Source organism: Sinocyclocheilus grahami, unplaced genomic scaffold (assembly GCF_001515645.1).
Source record: "Sinocyclocheilus grahami isolate Dianchi unplaced genomic scaffold, SAMN03320097.WGS_v1.1 scaffold1016.1, whole genome shotgun sequence".
Taxonomy (NCBI): Eukaryota; Metazoa; Chordata; class Actinopteri; order Cypriniformes; family Cyprinidae; genus Sinocyclocheilus; species Sinocyclocheilus grahami.
Window position 1 is genome coordinate 236438 of NW_015506195.1, and position 14446 is coordinate 250883.

The 14446-nt window shown below is 38.4% G+C and overlaps 2 protein-coding genes across 2 annotated transcripts in view; both read left to right on the forward strand.

The window, feature by feature from the left end:
- sv2ca (synaptic vesicle glycoprotein 2Ca) overlaps positions 1 to 4151 on the forward strand; it is a 49214-nt gene extending 45063 nt beyond the window's left edge. The window contains exons 9-13 of the mRNA XM_016250939.1: positions 2357 to 2521; positions 2628 to 2761; positions 2882 to 3085; positions 3203 to 3362; positions 3519 to 4151. Of these exons, the coding sequence (XP_016106425.1) occupies positions 2357 to 2521; positions 2628 to 2761; positions 2882 to 3085; positions 3203 to 3362; positions 3519 to 3702 (847 nt within the window). The 3' untranslated portion in view covers positions 3703 to 4151. The remainder of the gene's footprint in view (positions 1 to 2356; positions 2522 to 2627; positions 2762 to 2881; positions 3086 to 3202; positions 3363 to 3518) is intronic.
- An 8320-nt stretch (positions 4152 to 12471) lies between these two features.
- The window catches only part of iqgap2 (IQ motif containing GTPase activating protein 2), a 78605-nt gene continuing 76630 nt past the window's right edge, over positions 12472 to 14446 (forward strand). Inside the window, exon 1 of the mRNA XM_016250941.1 lies at positions 12472 to 12727. Coding sequence (XP_016106427.1) covers positions 12646 to 12727 — 82 coding nt within the window. The 5' untranslated portion in view covers positions 12472 to 12645. The remainder of the gene's footprint in view (positions 12728 to 14446) is intronic.

Sequence of the window (14446 nt, forward strand, 5' to 3'; positions counted from 1 at the left end):
GAGAATAAAAGTTACGCCTTCTTTCTTTGCGTGAACATTTGGGCGGCGTTATGCAAATCTTCCCACATCGTGATGTAGACATGTGGGGGCGTGTTAGAACGAGCCGTTTTAGGTAGGTGTGGCTGACTCTTAACTTTTATAAAGAATATCTCTTTGGATTTGAGACTTTAGTCTTTGCAACTTTACAGATCTTCTTTATGCACCAAGAGCTTGTAACACTCCAAAGAGAAAGGAAAAATTGAAATCGCATCATATGACCCCTTTAAAACAATTTTTTCTGTCCTTCCAGATTTGGTTGACTTTCTTGAAGTGTTTTGATTATCCAGTTAAAGACAGTACAGTGAAACTTGCTATTGTGTGGCTCACACTGTCATTTGGGTAAGACCTCTTTCTTTCTTTCTGTCTGTCTATCCATTGTTCTATCTGTCATTCTATTTATCTGTTGTTCTATTTGTCTTTCTTTCTTTCTGTCTGTCTGTCTATCTATCCATCCATTGTTCTATCTGTCGTTCTATTTATCTGTCTTTCTTTCTTTCTTTCTTTCTTTCTTTCTTTCTTTCTTTCTTTCTTTCTTTCTTTCTTTCTTTCTGTCTGTCTGTCTATCCATTGTTATATTTGTCATTCTATTTATCTGTTGTTCTGTTTGTCTGTCTTTCTTTCTATATATATCTCTCTAGCTGTCTATCTATCTATCTATCTATCTATCTATCTATCTATCTATCTATCTATCTATCTATCTATCTATCTATCTATCTATCTATCTATCTATCTATCCATTGTTCTATCTGTCGTTCTATATTGTTCTATCTGTTGTTCTATTTGTCTTTCTTTCTTTTTCTTTCTTTCTTTCTTTCTTTCTGTCTGTCTGTCTGTCTGTCTGTCTGTCTGTCTGTCAGTCTGTCCATCCATTGTTCTCCATCGTTCTATTTATCTGTTGTTCTATTTGTCTTTCTTTCTTTCTTTCTGTCTGTCTGTCTATCTATCTATCCATTGTTCTATCTGTCGTTCTATACTGTTCTATCTGTCGTTCTATTTATCTCTTGTTCTATTTGTCTATCTATCTATCTATCTATCTATCTATCTATCTATCTATCTATCTATCTATCTATCTATCTATCTATCTATCTATCTATCTATCTATCTATCTATCGTTCTATCGTTGTTTAATGCTATGATTTGCTTGATTTGATTTGCTGTGTTTCTTTTGGTATTGTTTTTAAATAGTCAGAAACAAAATGGGATTTCGCTCATGTTCTGAAAGATGATGGCTTTTTAAAACATGTTTATTTATGCAAGTGATTGATTTTTGAGTTGGAGTGTGAATAATTTTAAATAAACGAAAAAGGCAATCATTCAGATCTTCCGTGACTTTTGACTTGGGTGCAGAATCAGAATAAAACTGGGAGTAAACTAGTAGAGCAATGCATAATAAATATATAAGCATGGTTATGTTGGAGCTTAGATGAGAAATGTCTTCTGAGGTGGCATGGAAGTGAAGTTAAGGTTGGGAGAGGGAATGTGGTGTTAATGCAGAATTTTGCAGCAATGTGGTTTCCTTTCGTAATTCTATTAACTTCCTGTTTGTGTTATTTCTGTCGCTCATGCTCTAAATATACTGTAGACTCAATGTGCTGTTCTATCTGTCTTTTTTTCTTTGTCTTTCTTTCTTTTTCTTTCTTTCTTTCTTTCTTTCTGTCTGTCTGTCTGTCTGTCTGTCTGTCTGTCTGTCAGTCTGTCCATCCATTGTTCTCCATCGTTCTATTTATCTGTTGTTCTATTTGTCTTTCTTTCTTTCTTTCTGTCTGTCTGTCTATCTATCTATCCATTGTTCTATCTGTCGTTCTATACTGTTCTATCTATCTGTTGTTCTATCTGATGTTCTATCTGTCTATCTATCTGTTTTTCTTTCTTTCTTTCTTTCTTTCTTTCTTTCTTTCTTTCTTTCTTTCTTTCTTTCTTTCTTTCTTTCTTTCTTTCTGTCTGTCTGTCTGTCTGTCTGTCTGTCCATTGTTCTATCTATCGTTTTATTTATCTGTTGTTCTATTTGTATTTCTTTCTTTCTGTCTGTCTGTCTATCCATTGTTCTATCTGTCGTTCTATTTGTCTTTCTTTCTTTCTTTCTTTCTTTCTTTCTTTCTTTCTTTCTTTCTTTCTTTCATTCATTCTGTCCATTGTTCTATCTATCGTTTTATTTATCTGTTGTTCTATTTGTATTTCTTTCTTTCTGTCTGTCTGTCTATCCATTGTTCTATCTGTCGTTCTATTTGTCTTTCTTTCTTTCTTTCTTTCTTTCTTTCTTTCTTTCTTTCTTTCTTTCTTTCATTCATATCATTAAAGAACTCTGTTACTTCTGCAGGTATTATGGTTTATCTGTGTGGTTCCCTGACGTCATCAAACATCTTCAGGCCAATGAATATGCCTCCAAAGTACAAAGGCATAACAACGAGCGCATTGAAGACTTCACCTTCAATTTCACCCTTGAGAACCAGATCCACACTAATAGCTTATTTATCAACGACAGGTGACTTATTCAAACACTTATGTAACAGTAATCTTCTTTTATTGTACTGATTCTGTGTATGCCTGCATATTATCTCATAAATCTTTTTTTTTTATTCATTCCTCAGGTTCATAAGTATGAAATTCAAGTCTGTCACTTTCATCAATTCCACATTTCAGAGCTGCTTTTTTGAGGATGTGACATCAGTGGGATCTTTCTTTCGAACCTGCACATTTATTGAGGCTGTCTTTTATAACACTGGTAAACTGGTCATTTGTTGACCACTTTTACTCCATTTTACTATTTTGCTTCATGTCTGGGCATACTTAAACCATAACTTTCTACTGTGGTTTAAATCTTGTTTATGAATTCATTTGACAGATATTGATGACTCCAAACTGATAAACACAGACGTCATAAACAGCACATTTTACCACAACAAAACAGGCTGTCAAATGACGTTTGAAGATGATTATAGTGCATACTGGGTCTACTTTGTCAATTTCTTGGGAACGCTTGCTGTTCTGCCCGGCAACATTGTATCTGCACTTCTCATGGACAAAATTGGCCGCTTGTCTATGTTAGGTGAGGTTTTTTGCAGGTTGTAACACTTTGCAGTACCATCAAATATATTTCAGATTCACACTTTTTGTCATGTGTGAAGGAATAGTTTTGCTGGAATTATTTTGTGTGTTTTGTCAGGGTTTTCCATGATTCTGTCTGGTATCAGCTGCTTCTTCCTGTGGTTTGGCACCAGTGAGTCGATGATGCTTGGGATGCTGTGCTTGTACAATGGGCTGAGTATCTCCGCCTGGAACTCCCTGGATGTTGTGACAGTAGAGCTGTACCCTACAGACAGAAGGTGGGTGTGTACTCATACATAATAAAATGTGCTAACAGACACACAACAGAGCTGTTTAATGATCCCAAATCTCAAAGCCCATTAAATATCAATGTAACACCAACTTTTTTACCTTTTTTCTCTTTTATCCGCCCTCCCTCCACTTCTGTATTTCAGAGGAACTGGATTTGGCTTCTGTAATGCCTTGTGCAAGCTAGCCGCAGTGATGGGAAATCTGATTTTTGGATCTTTAGTGGGCATCACCAAAGCCATCCCCATTCTTCTGGCCTCCTCAGTGCTCGTAGGTGGAGGTTTGGTGGGATTGCGACTACCAGACACCAGGTCAAATGTCCTCATGTAACCCTTGTGTCAGAGGTCTGGAGAAACTTAAAAGGCTTGACTTAACCCTCATTCCTCAATATTGTACATTGTGTACTTGCGTTGTTTTAATAACAAGATACTTCTCAACTAGGCTCCATCGAACAGTGGGTAAATATTTTGACAATCTTTAGACTTTTCTTTGCAATAATAAAACTTTTGCGCCTTCATACTGTACAGTTCATTTAACCAAGACCCTCACGTTTCCTTGTGACTTTTTAGAGGTTTGTAAAGGTCCAGGAATGGAAGTGAACATAAATAATAATGTCCCCTTATTAAGACTTGAGCAAAACAACCTATTAATGAGCCGCCCAAACCTTCCGCAAATATGCAGAGAGGATGATCAGATACACTGAAAGCTCAGCACAGCTGCATCACAGCTGGCTGACTGAACCCAGAGAATTACTGAAGAGATGAGAGACTTAGACTGGTCTACTGGTAAACAACTCTTTATTAAGTGATTTGATTCGTTTCAGAATTTGACTATACATACTGAAAACATCATTGAGATCCAGATATGGTATCATGCATTTCTAATGTAAGAATAAGGTTTTGTTATTGAATCAGTTGAGTATTACGTTTCTGATGTTGAAAACCATCATTTTGTACAATATTGTTACTGTATTTTTGTTTATATAATCAAGCCTTTTGCATAATGTGCTCCAGCCTCTGATAAAAAAGGCCACAACTGTGCACTGTAGTCATGCTCAAAGTACACGTATAAAGTTCCTGCAGCCAGACTTATAAAAAATCTAAAGTCCTTTTTGTGCTCTGCAGATGTTTTGTTCATATACAATGGAGTATATTTTGTTCATAAGCTTTTTATTGTAAGCAGCAAAGCCTATTTGGTTTCATATACAACAGGCGTGCGTTATCTGACTTGTTCTGCCACTTTGTGATTTGTCTAACAGCAAATGGCCTTTTGAAACTGTGCCTCTCCTACATAAGATCATTATCACATATGAACTTGAGGTGGCTGCTGTATTTGATATCAAATTACAATATTGTTACTGTATTTTTGTTTATATAATCAAGCCTTTTGCATAATGTGCTCCAGCCTCTGATTAAAAAAGGCCACAACTGTGCACTGTAGTCATGCTCAAAGTACACGTATAAAGTTCCTGCAGCCAGACTTATAAAAAATCTAAAGTCCTTTTTGTGCTCTGCAGATGTTTTGTTCATATACAATGGAGTATATTTTGTTCATAAGCTTTTTATTGTAAGCAGCAAAGCCTATTTGGTTTCATATACAACAGGCGTGCGTTATCTGACTTGTTCTGCCACTTTGTGATTTGTCTAACAGCAAATGGCCTTTTGAAACTGTGCCTCTCCTACATAAGATCATTATCACATATGAACTTGAGGTGGCTGCTGTATTTGATATCAAAGTGTTTTTCTTGCACGGTCACTCATGCAAACCATCTTACAATCTGACAGAAAGGACTGATGAGAATCAGAATGATGATGTCCTGGAAAGCCTCTTTTATGTACAATGTCAAAGACTTGTCTTGTTGATACGACAGGTTTATAGGTGTAGAGGGAGTTTAGAAGGCCCGCCTCAACATATGGGGTCTACAATCTGTAGAGAGGAAAGAGAGATGTGTTTGAGAACCACATGACACGTGATTAATTTCCAAGCCAAGTGAAGAGAATTGTGTTTTTTGGTTGCTTCTACATAATAACTTTACTTGAATATATTTAAATACACTACCGTTTAAAGGTTTGGGGCCAATTTTTTAATTTCAAAGAAATTACCGGTAATACTTTTATTCAGCACAGATGCATTAAACTGATGAAAACTGACAGTAAAAAAGTTTCTGTTTCAAATATATGCTGTTCTTCTTACTATTAATGAAAGAATCCTGGAAAATAAATAAATAAATCATGGTTTTCCGCAAAAAGCGGCACAACAGTTTTCAACATTGATATAAAAAGGAAATGTTTCTTGACCAGCAAATCCCCGTATCAGTATGATTTGAGATTGATCATGTTATACTGAAAATTCTGCTTTGCCATCTCATAATGTGATCTCATCTTAGTGCCAAATTCAGTTCTCTGAACAAGATAAATCAATATTGTTACTAGCTTTTGCTATGTTTTGAGAGGTCTACAATAAGAAATTTCAGTTAAAGAGATTAATACCATTAAGGACCATTGACGTTTTTGTATTTAATTTGGCTTCCAACTAATCAATGTGGGTTAATGCTGTCTCACTCTCAGCAAAGCTATGCAGATTCTTGAAAGCATTATTTATAAATAAGATTATAAATTATAATTTGTGTACTGTCCTTGATCTAAGCCTGTCTTCATCTGAAACCCCTTTTTTAATTTATGCACATATTTTAATGTTAACATACTGTCTGAAATGTGTGTATGCTTGTGAACAGTACAACCTGTGTTTATATATCTGTGTATGGGTAAATGTGCTTATCCGTGTATATTTTGTACATATGGTTACACTGATCGACTCACATGCTGAAAACTGTGTGTAAACATTTCTGGGGGCTTCAGTGGATGAATCTTTAGTGTATGTACACCGCTGAAACTGTTAATTGTTCATTTGTCATTGCAGCACTGTCCCTAAGAGCCAGCAGCCATCCTCAGACATCACTGAACAAAACTGCATGTATTAAACTTTTTGGGTCTGTGTGCTCCGCTCTCCAGAGAATGTCACACTGTTGTGTTTTATGGCAGAGAAAAAAAAAACAGAAGAATACAGCTGTCATATTTTGTGAAGGTAATAAAGATGTGCTGAAAAGTGTCTGTGTCTGTTAATATTAAGCAAATCTTCATTAGAATAAAACACACATTGACTGGACTTACTCATTTGTGTAATACATAGGTTAATTTCACAACAATGAGCCATATGAAAAAAATACAAATATGGTTGTATGACAGTAGAGACAATATCAAACACAGTTTAAATATTTATAAAGGCTGGTCACATTTTAAGTTGTCATAAGCCTGTAGCAACTGATCTGAAACAAGTTTTTTGTTTGATGCGGCTGATATATTCAGAGGTGGAGAAAATGTACATGTTTATATTATGCCCATATTCCAAAGATTATATATATATATACAGTATATATATATATATATATATATATTAGTGCTGCACGATTAAACCCACCTAACATTAAAGTTTTTAAATATACGTTTATATTGCAATAATTTCACATTCAATCTTCAAATGAATGTACAAACAACATAAAGACAGTATATTTTTTAATATTTGTTTAATGGCATCTTTTTTTATGACTGAAGGCCAGTATCAATGATACCAATACTGATTTCTCTATAAAATTGACCCCTCCCCCTAATATTTAACCATTGACTATAGCCATTCAACATTCCAGTATAATTGAGAGCTATCAATTTGAACATTTATTAGACTTTAAAAAATAACTTATAATTTAAGTGAACTTAAAGCAATCTTCACATAAACCCATTATAATAAATGTCATATTTACCTGTGCCCTTCAGCAGAAATATACAACTGAAATTTTTAACTGAAATTGAAGTTATCAAGCACTAAATTCTAAATTAAATATAAATTAATCCTTAAAGCTATGAAAGTTATTTTTTCCTCTTTTTTTTCTTTGTCCTTTGATTAAAAGACATCACAGCAGCTAGTTATTAGGTTATTTTGGCTGCTATTTCTTTAAGAGCTGCTGCTGCTGAACGTGACGCGGATCTGACACGCATTTTCTCTCAATTCTTTTTACCTTTTCTGACCCACTTCAGGTCTTAACGTCTCTATTAATGAGCTGACGGGTTGAATCGGGTGTGTTAGATGAGGGAGACAGTGCTGGGCTGCTCCAGGACAGTTTTGAAAACCATTTCTTAAATGTGACTCATATAATATATATTACACGCATGCACAGTTTTGAGGCAGCTTTAGTCGCCTTTTTGGTAACTTCATGACTTAACTGACCACGACATTGTATGCACGTAGTTTATGTCGCGTTTTGATATTAAAGGATAAAACGCCATAAGGCTACAGCTCGTGCCGGTGTTCTGCCAAATAATGCTACCTATCAGATTATGCTACCAACACTGTATTTGTCACGAATCCAGTCCGTGGCCTTCTGTCTGATTGTTACCAGAGGTTGCCCTTTCATTATATTGACTTTCACACCACACAGACTGTTACACATCACCCTGGACTACATTTCCCATGCTCCATTGCACTAATCACAAGCTCACCTGAAACCAATCACACACAGCTGCTACCAATAACACACACTATATAAATCAGTCCCACACCACCATTCAAGGCCAAGTATTGTCTAGTCTTTATTGCTCTCCAAGTGATAGCTACTTTACGGAGCCATTCAGAGTTTTCTGAGTCAAAGTCTAGTTTAATCCGGTTTATTGCCTTAGTCATTTTTGTCTTGACCGTAGCCTGTGTATCTCATTTTGTCTGATCTCTGCCTGCCCTGAAGTATATCGCCTGTCTTGGATTACCCCTCTCGTCTCGCCCTGTTTGGATACTGTTTACCCCTCGCCTGGACCATCGCCTGTGTTTCGGATTACTCTTCAGTCTTGCCCTCTATATACCTGTCTGCCATTGTCTGACCCATGCCTGTTTCTGACCATGTCTCTGAAATAAAGCTTGCAAATGGATCAGCACATCTCTCGTCTCATTCACTCCATTACAGTATTTATCCTACTGTAAGGGTAGATTTAGGGTTGGGGTAGGTGTACATGTTAATAAAGCCTCACACCTTATTAATATCATGTTGGAAGCAAAATCTGATAGGTAGCCCTTTTCGCTATCGAATTATGCTACCATCTGTTTTAATGGGAGGTAGCAAAATCTGACAGGGTAGCACAAATCGTTAGTGCGTGCAATTGAAGAGCATGCACTGCAAGCACAGTAGCCTACCGTTTCCGCACTCGCTTGACTCGACTCGCGCCTTGCGCTGAGGTGAAGTGGAGCGCGTGTCTGAAACATCACCTGTTCTCAGTCTTTCTGCGACTGAATAAATGCGCTTCTTGTCAAGAGAAAAAGTGACAGAAGCCGCAGTTGTGAGTGGGGCGGCCAAACCTAGCCCCGCCCCTGCGTTAATTGCGTTAAATATTTTTAAGGCGTTAAAATGAAAAAATGTATCACCAGCGTTAACAAGCTAATTTTGACACCACTAATATATATATATATATATATATATATATATATATATATATATATATAGCTCAGGCACACACAGTTGGTATAGAAAAGAATCACCCCCTTTAAAATAATCACATTTAGTTGCTTTGCAGCCTGAAATGAAGACTGATACAGTTTTTGCTTTGTCCAGCTGGATTTACTTAGTGCGACTTATAACATCCATGTGAAAGATATAACACCAACATGTCAGGAAGAAAAAAAAGGATCACCTCCTCAAGTAGTTTTATTTTTTTAACCACCTTTTGCTTTAATTACAGCCTTTAGTCTGTTGGGATCTGTCTCTACTAACTTTGCACATCTAGACTCTTTTTTGCTGAACTTCTCAAGTTCAGTTAAATTTGATGGTGAGCGTTTGTGGACTGCAGTCTTCAAGTCACTCCACAGATTTTCAGTGGGGTTTAAGTCTGGGCTCTGACTAGGCCATGCAAGGACATTCAACTTTTTCTCCTTCAACCACTGTGATCAGTTTTGCTGTGTGCTTTACGTGCATTGGTGATTTTTAAAATTACCCCATGCTATGATGAAGTCTGCATTGGTTCTTTAAATGTAGTACAACACTGACATCTGCAGGAGCTAATTCAGGACACTTATGGAAATTTTACTCTAAAGTGAGAAACCCATCTGTCACATTTGACCTTTTCTTGGAAACGTGTATATATAGTGGTAAAATATAGAATATGAAATATACCAGGCAGTCATATACATTGAGTTGGGCCAGATCTAACGGTAAATGATGAAATGGTAAATTAATGAATAGATTTACTCATAAATTCATTAATACATTTATCTTGTTATTATACATTTTATCTTTATGTAAATGAATGTTGATTACTTGCTTTATTTTCTAACCACTAGACTTATTAATTAATGCTTCCTTTTACATTTAGCCTTTGCATTTTAATTTAGTATTTCAGAAGTCACATAGACTTAAGACACACTTTAAAATGTCTGCATGTCATTGCATTAGATACACCACAAATAATGCATGAGCTTTTCATCAGAAGTAGCTGTTTTGTAATGACTTTTAATCAGGCCCCAAGGTAATTTTCATATGAAGTCAGTTCCTTTGAAGTTCACACACACACACACGTGTCAGAGTAACAAGTGTTTATTTTTTTATATATATATATTGCGTAATAATGTATAGCCCATACATTTTATTTAGGCTATTTATTTATTAATTCTGAGTTTTATTTGTGTTGTTTTATAATACAATGTCATTCATAGATACATAAATAAATACATACATTTTCCACATTAAACTCTTAAACACGTATAAATTAACATTTGTTTTTCCTCAAGTCAAGATTGTTATCAAATAACAGAATCGCCCCCCTGACTATTAGTTTACACAACAAAGCGTAAGTATGCTTTAAGGGTGAGATCAGGCAGAAATACTGTACATCAGCTGAACACGGGCAGCGGGTGAGATCAGGCAGAAATACTGTACTTCAGCTGAACACGGTCAGCGGGTGAGATCAGGCAGAAATACTGTACTTCAGCTGAACACGGTCAGCGGGTGAGATCAGGCAGAAATACTGTACTTCAGCTGAACACGGTCAGCGGGTGAGATCAGGCAGAAATACTGTACTTCAGCTGAACACGGTCAGCGGGTGAGATCAGGCAGAAATACTGTACTTCAGCTGAACACGGTCAGCGGGTGAGATCAGGCAGAAATACTGTACTTCAGCTGAACACGGTCAGCGGGTGAGATCAGGCAGAAATACTGTACTTCAGCTGAACACGGTCAGCGGGTGAGATCAGGCAGAAATACTGTACTTCAGCTGAACACGGTCAGCGGGTGAGATCAGGCAGAAATACTGTACTTCAGCTGAACACGGTCAGCGGGTGAGATCAGGCAGAAATACTGTACTTCAGCTGAACACGGTCAGCGGGTGAGATCAGGCAGAAATACTGTACTTCAGCTGAACACGGTCAGCGGGTGAGATCAGGCAGAAATACTGTACTTCAGCTGAACACGGTCAGCGGGTGAGATCAGGCAGAAATACTGTACTTCAGCTGAACACGGTCAGCGGGTGAGATCAGGCAGAAATACTGTACTTCAGCTGAACACGGTCAGCGGGTGAGATCAGGCAGAAATACTGTACTTCAGCTGAACACGGTCAGCGGGTGAGATCAGGCAGAAATACTGTACTTCAGCTGAACACGGTCAGCGGGTGAGATCAGGCAGAAATACTGTACTTCAGCTGAACACGGTCAGCGGGTGAGATCAGGCAGAAATACTGTACTTCAGCTGAACACGGTCAGCGGGTGAGATCAGGCAGAAATACTGTACTTCAGCTGAACACGGTCAGCGGGTGAGATCAGGCAGAAATACTGTACTTCAGCTGAACACGGTCAGCGGGTGAGATCAGGCAGAAATACTGTACTTCAGCTGAACACGGTCAGCGGGTGAGATCAGGCAGAAATACTGTACTTCAGCTGAACACGGTCAGCGGGTGAGATCAGGCAGAAATACTGTACTTCAGCTGAACACGGTCAGCGGGTGAGATCAGGCAGAAATACTGTACTTCAGCTGAACACGGTCAGCGGGTGAGATCAGGCAGAAATACTGTACTTCAGCTGAACACGGTCAGCGGGTGAGATCAGGCAGAAATACTGTACTTCAGCTGAACACGGTCAGCGGGTGAGATCAGGCAGAAATACTGTACTTCAGCTGAACACGGTCAGCGGGTGAGATCAGGCAGAAATACTGTACTTCAGCTGAACACGGTCAGCGGGTGAGATCAGGCAGAAATACTGTACTTCAGCTGAACACGGTCAGCGGGTGAGATCAGGCAGAAATACTGTACTTCAGCTGAACACGGTCAGCGGGTGAGATCAGGCAGAAATACTGTACTTCAGCTGAACACGGTCAGCGGGTGAGATCAGGCAGAAATACTGTACTTCAGCTGAACACGGTCAGCGGGTGAGATCAGGCAGAAATACTGTACTTCAGCTGAACACGGTCAGCGGGTGAGATCAGGCAGAAATACTGTACTTCAGCTGAACACGGTCAGCGGGTGAGATCAGGCAGAAATACTGTACTTCAGCTGAACACGGTCAGCGGGTGAGATCAGGCAGAAATACTGTACTTCAGCTGAACACGGTCAGCGGGTGAGATCAGGCAGAAATACTGTACTTCAGCTGAACACGGTCAGCGGGTGAGATCAGGCAGAAATACTGTACTTCAGCTGAACACGGTCAGCGGGTGAGATCAGGCAGAAATACTGTACTTCAGCTGAACACGGTCAGCGGGTGAGATCAGGCAGAAATACTGTACTTCAGCTGAACACGGTCAGCGGGTGAGATCAGGCAGAAATACTGTACTTCAGCTGAACACGGTCAGCGGGTGAGATCAGGCAGAAATACTGTACTTCAGCTGAACACGGTCAGCGGGTGAGATCAGGCAGAAATACTGTACTTCAGCTGAACACGGTCAGCGGGTGAGATCAGGCAGAAATACTGTACATCAGCTGAACACGGTCAGCGGGTGCAGCGGGTGAGGTCAGGATGGGCGTCGCGCGCCAGCAGGTGGAGCCGCGTCATTCAGACAGTGAGAGCAGAGATTCAGCACGAGCTCACAGGGGCTTTCATCAGGTTGACAGGCAAAGGAAGAGTCGCAGTGACCGAAGGCGCTTCAATGCAAATGGGTACGGCGTTTTGTTGGGGACCAGTGCTATGACAAAAGTAGATCTCGTTTTGCTCGCTTGAGAAAGAAGTCGGAAGTGTAAGAAAGTCCGAGCGCAGTTTATGGTGGAGGCTCAGCAGAGTTTCAGAGGAAGCAGGATGTACCATGAAGACGGCGCAAACTCTCTCAGACCACGATATGGATGTAAGTCGAGCGACTTCACTTCATGTCAATTAGGAAACTACTATATAAATATGAAACAAAATGAGTATTAATTGAATTTGGATGCACTGTAGTGCTCTAGACAGCTGGTCAGCAAGAGTAGCTGCAACGGTAATCTGACATCTATGATCAGTACAGTGGATGGTTAGTTTGGTGCACATGTACATGCATAATATTGAGGAGGAAATAATTATTTCCTCAACAGTATGTATTATACATGTTAATAGTATGCATATATGTGTGTGTATGTATGAACAATGATATTGATTATGACTGTTATGCAGATCTGATTGCTGGTATGTACAAAGTTAAGCAAACAATACCATAAATAAGTTAAAATTGTTTCAAAAAAATCAGTCGAGATAATAGACCTGATGATGAATGTGTCTAAATCTATAGTTTAAACTCCACTTGCCAATAATATTTCTGTCAAACCCACTGCCCATTTTTTAATCAAGAAGCCATGATAATGTGCAAACTTCTATGAGACATTTAGGGCCTTACAGATACACTCTATTAACTCTATTAATCTTCTCTGTCCAGTGCTAGATCCCTGATTTTTCTCTGACACGTCCTTATATATTATGTTGCCTCAGAAAGGTGTTTGTGTATCCTTGGCATTAGATCTCTTGCTGTGGCCTGAGCAAAGAGAAGCTCCATGAGAGTTTTCTCCAGTTAAACATTACCTCTGCCCTTTGTAAAAGCACCTGACAGTCTGTACAGTGCAGATATTTGAGGAATTCTGTTGAAGGAGTTTATCTGTGCAGATTTTATTAAACACACACATTGCACCATGCTGGTAAGACACGATCTTACTGTGTAGATCTAGAATGATGAAGAATATTTAAGATCCTGCGAAGATCCTGTTATAGCAGACGTTTAATTCTGGTGTAAACTGCTAGTTGGTTGTGTATCAGAACCTGCTAGTTTGAGTTTAACTCCACCATATCAAATCAAGGTTGAGAGATGTACTTGCTAACTTTTTGTCAGCTCATTATATGAAGTTTACTTAACTCGTGTCAACACTGGCACAGAGATCACATTCCAGCTAAACTGCTGACAAGGCCAGTTGTTTCATGCTGCTGATTTATATAGAGTGTTTACATTAGCCTTTTTGTTATTGATTGCCTGTTTTATTCCTTTTTGGATATGGGACAACACATTCTCCTGCTTCACATACTGAATTTAACTCATAAAGCTTTAGACAACTATGCTGTGCTATGCTGCTTGAAGATACCCCACAAATAGTAGGAAGAAAGTCTGCATAACAATTGATTCTCATCCATCTTATGGTTGAGGACTCTGACACACTTATTTTTAACACATCTTTTTAAAAACAGAATTATTCTTGAAAGTAAGCATACAGGAAATGACAACATATGACTGAAATGCCCTACACACTGATCTATAATATATATATATATATATATATATATATATATATATATGTGCCTACACTGCATCTCATTGTCATATGAGGTAGCTGTGGCCCATATTGATTTGAGAGATTGGATGGCCGTAGTTTACTAACAGACGTCCCCCTCACAGCCACTATAAGTGTGGTGCGGTTGCTGACGCAGTTTACACTACCGTTCAAAATTTGGGGTTAAGATGTTTTTGAAGGAAGTCTCTTATGCTCACCAAGGCTCTATTTAATTGATCAAAAATACAATAAAAACAGTAATATTGTAAAATATTATT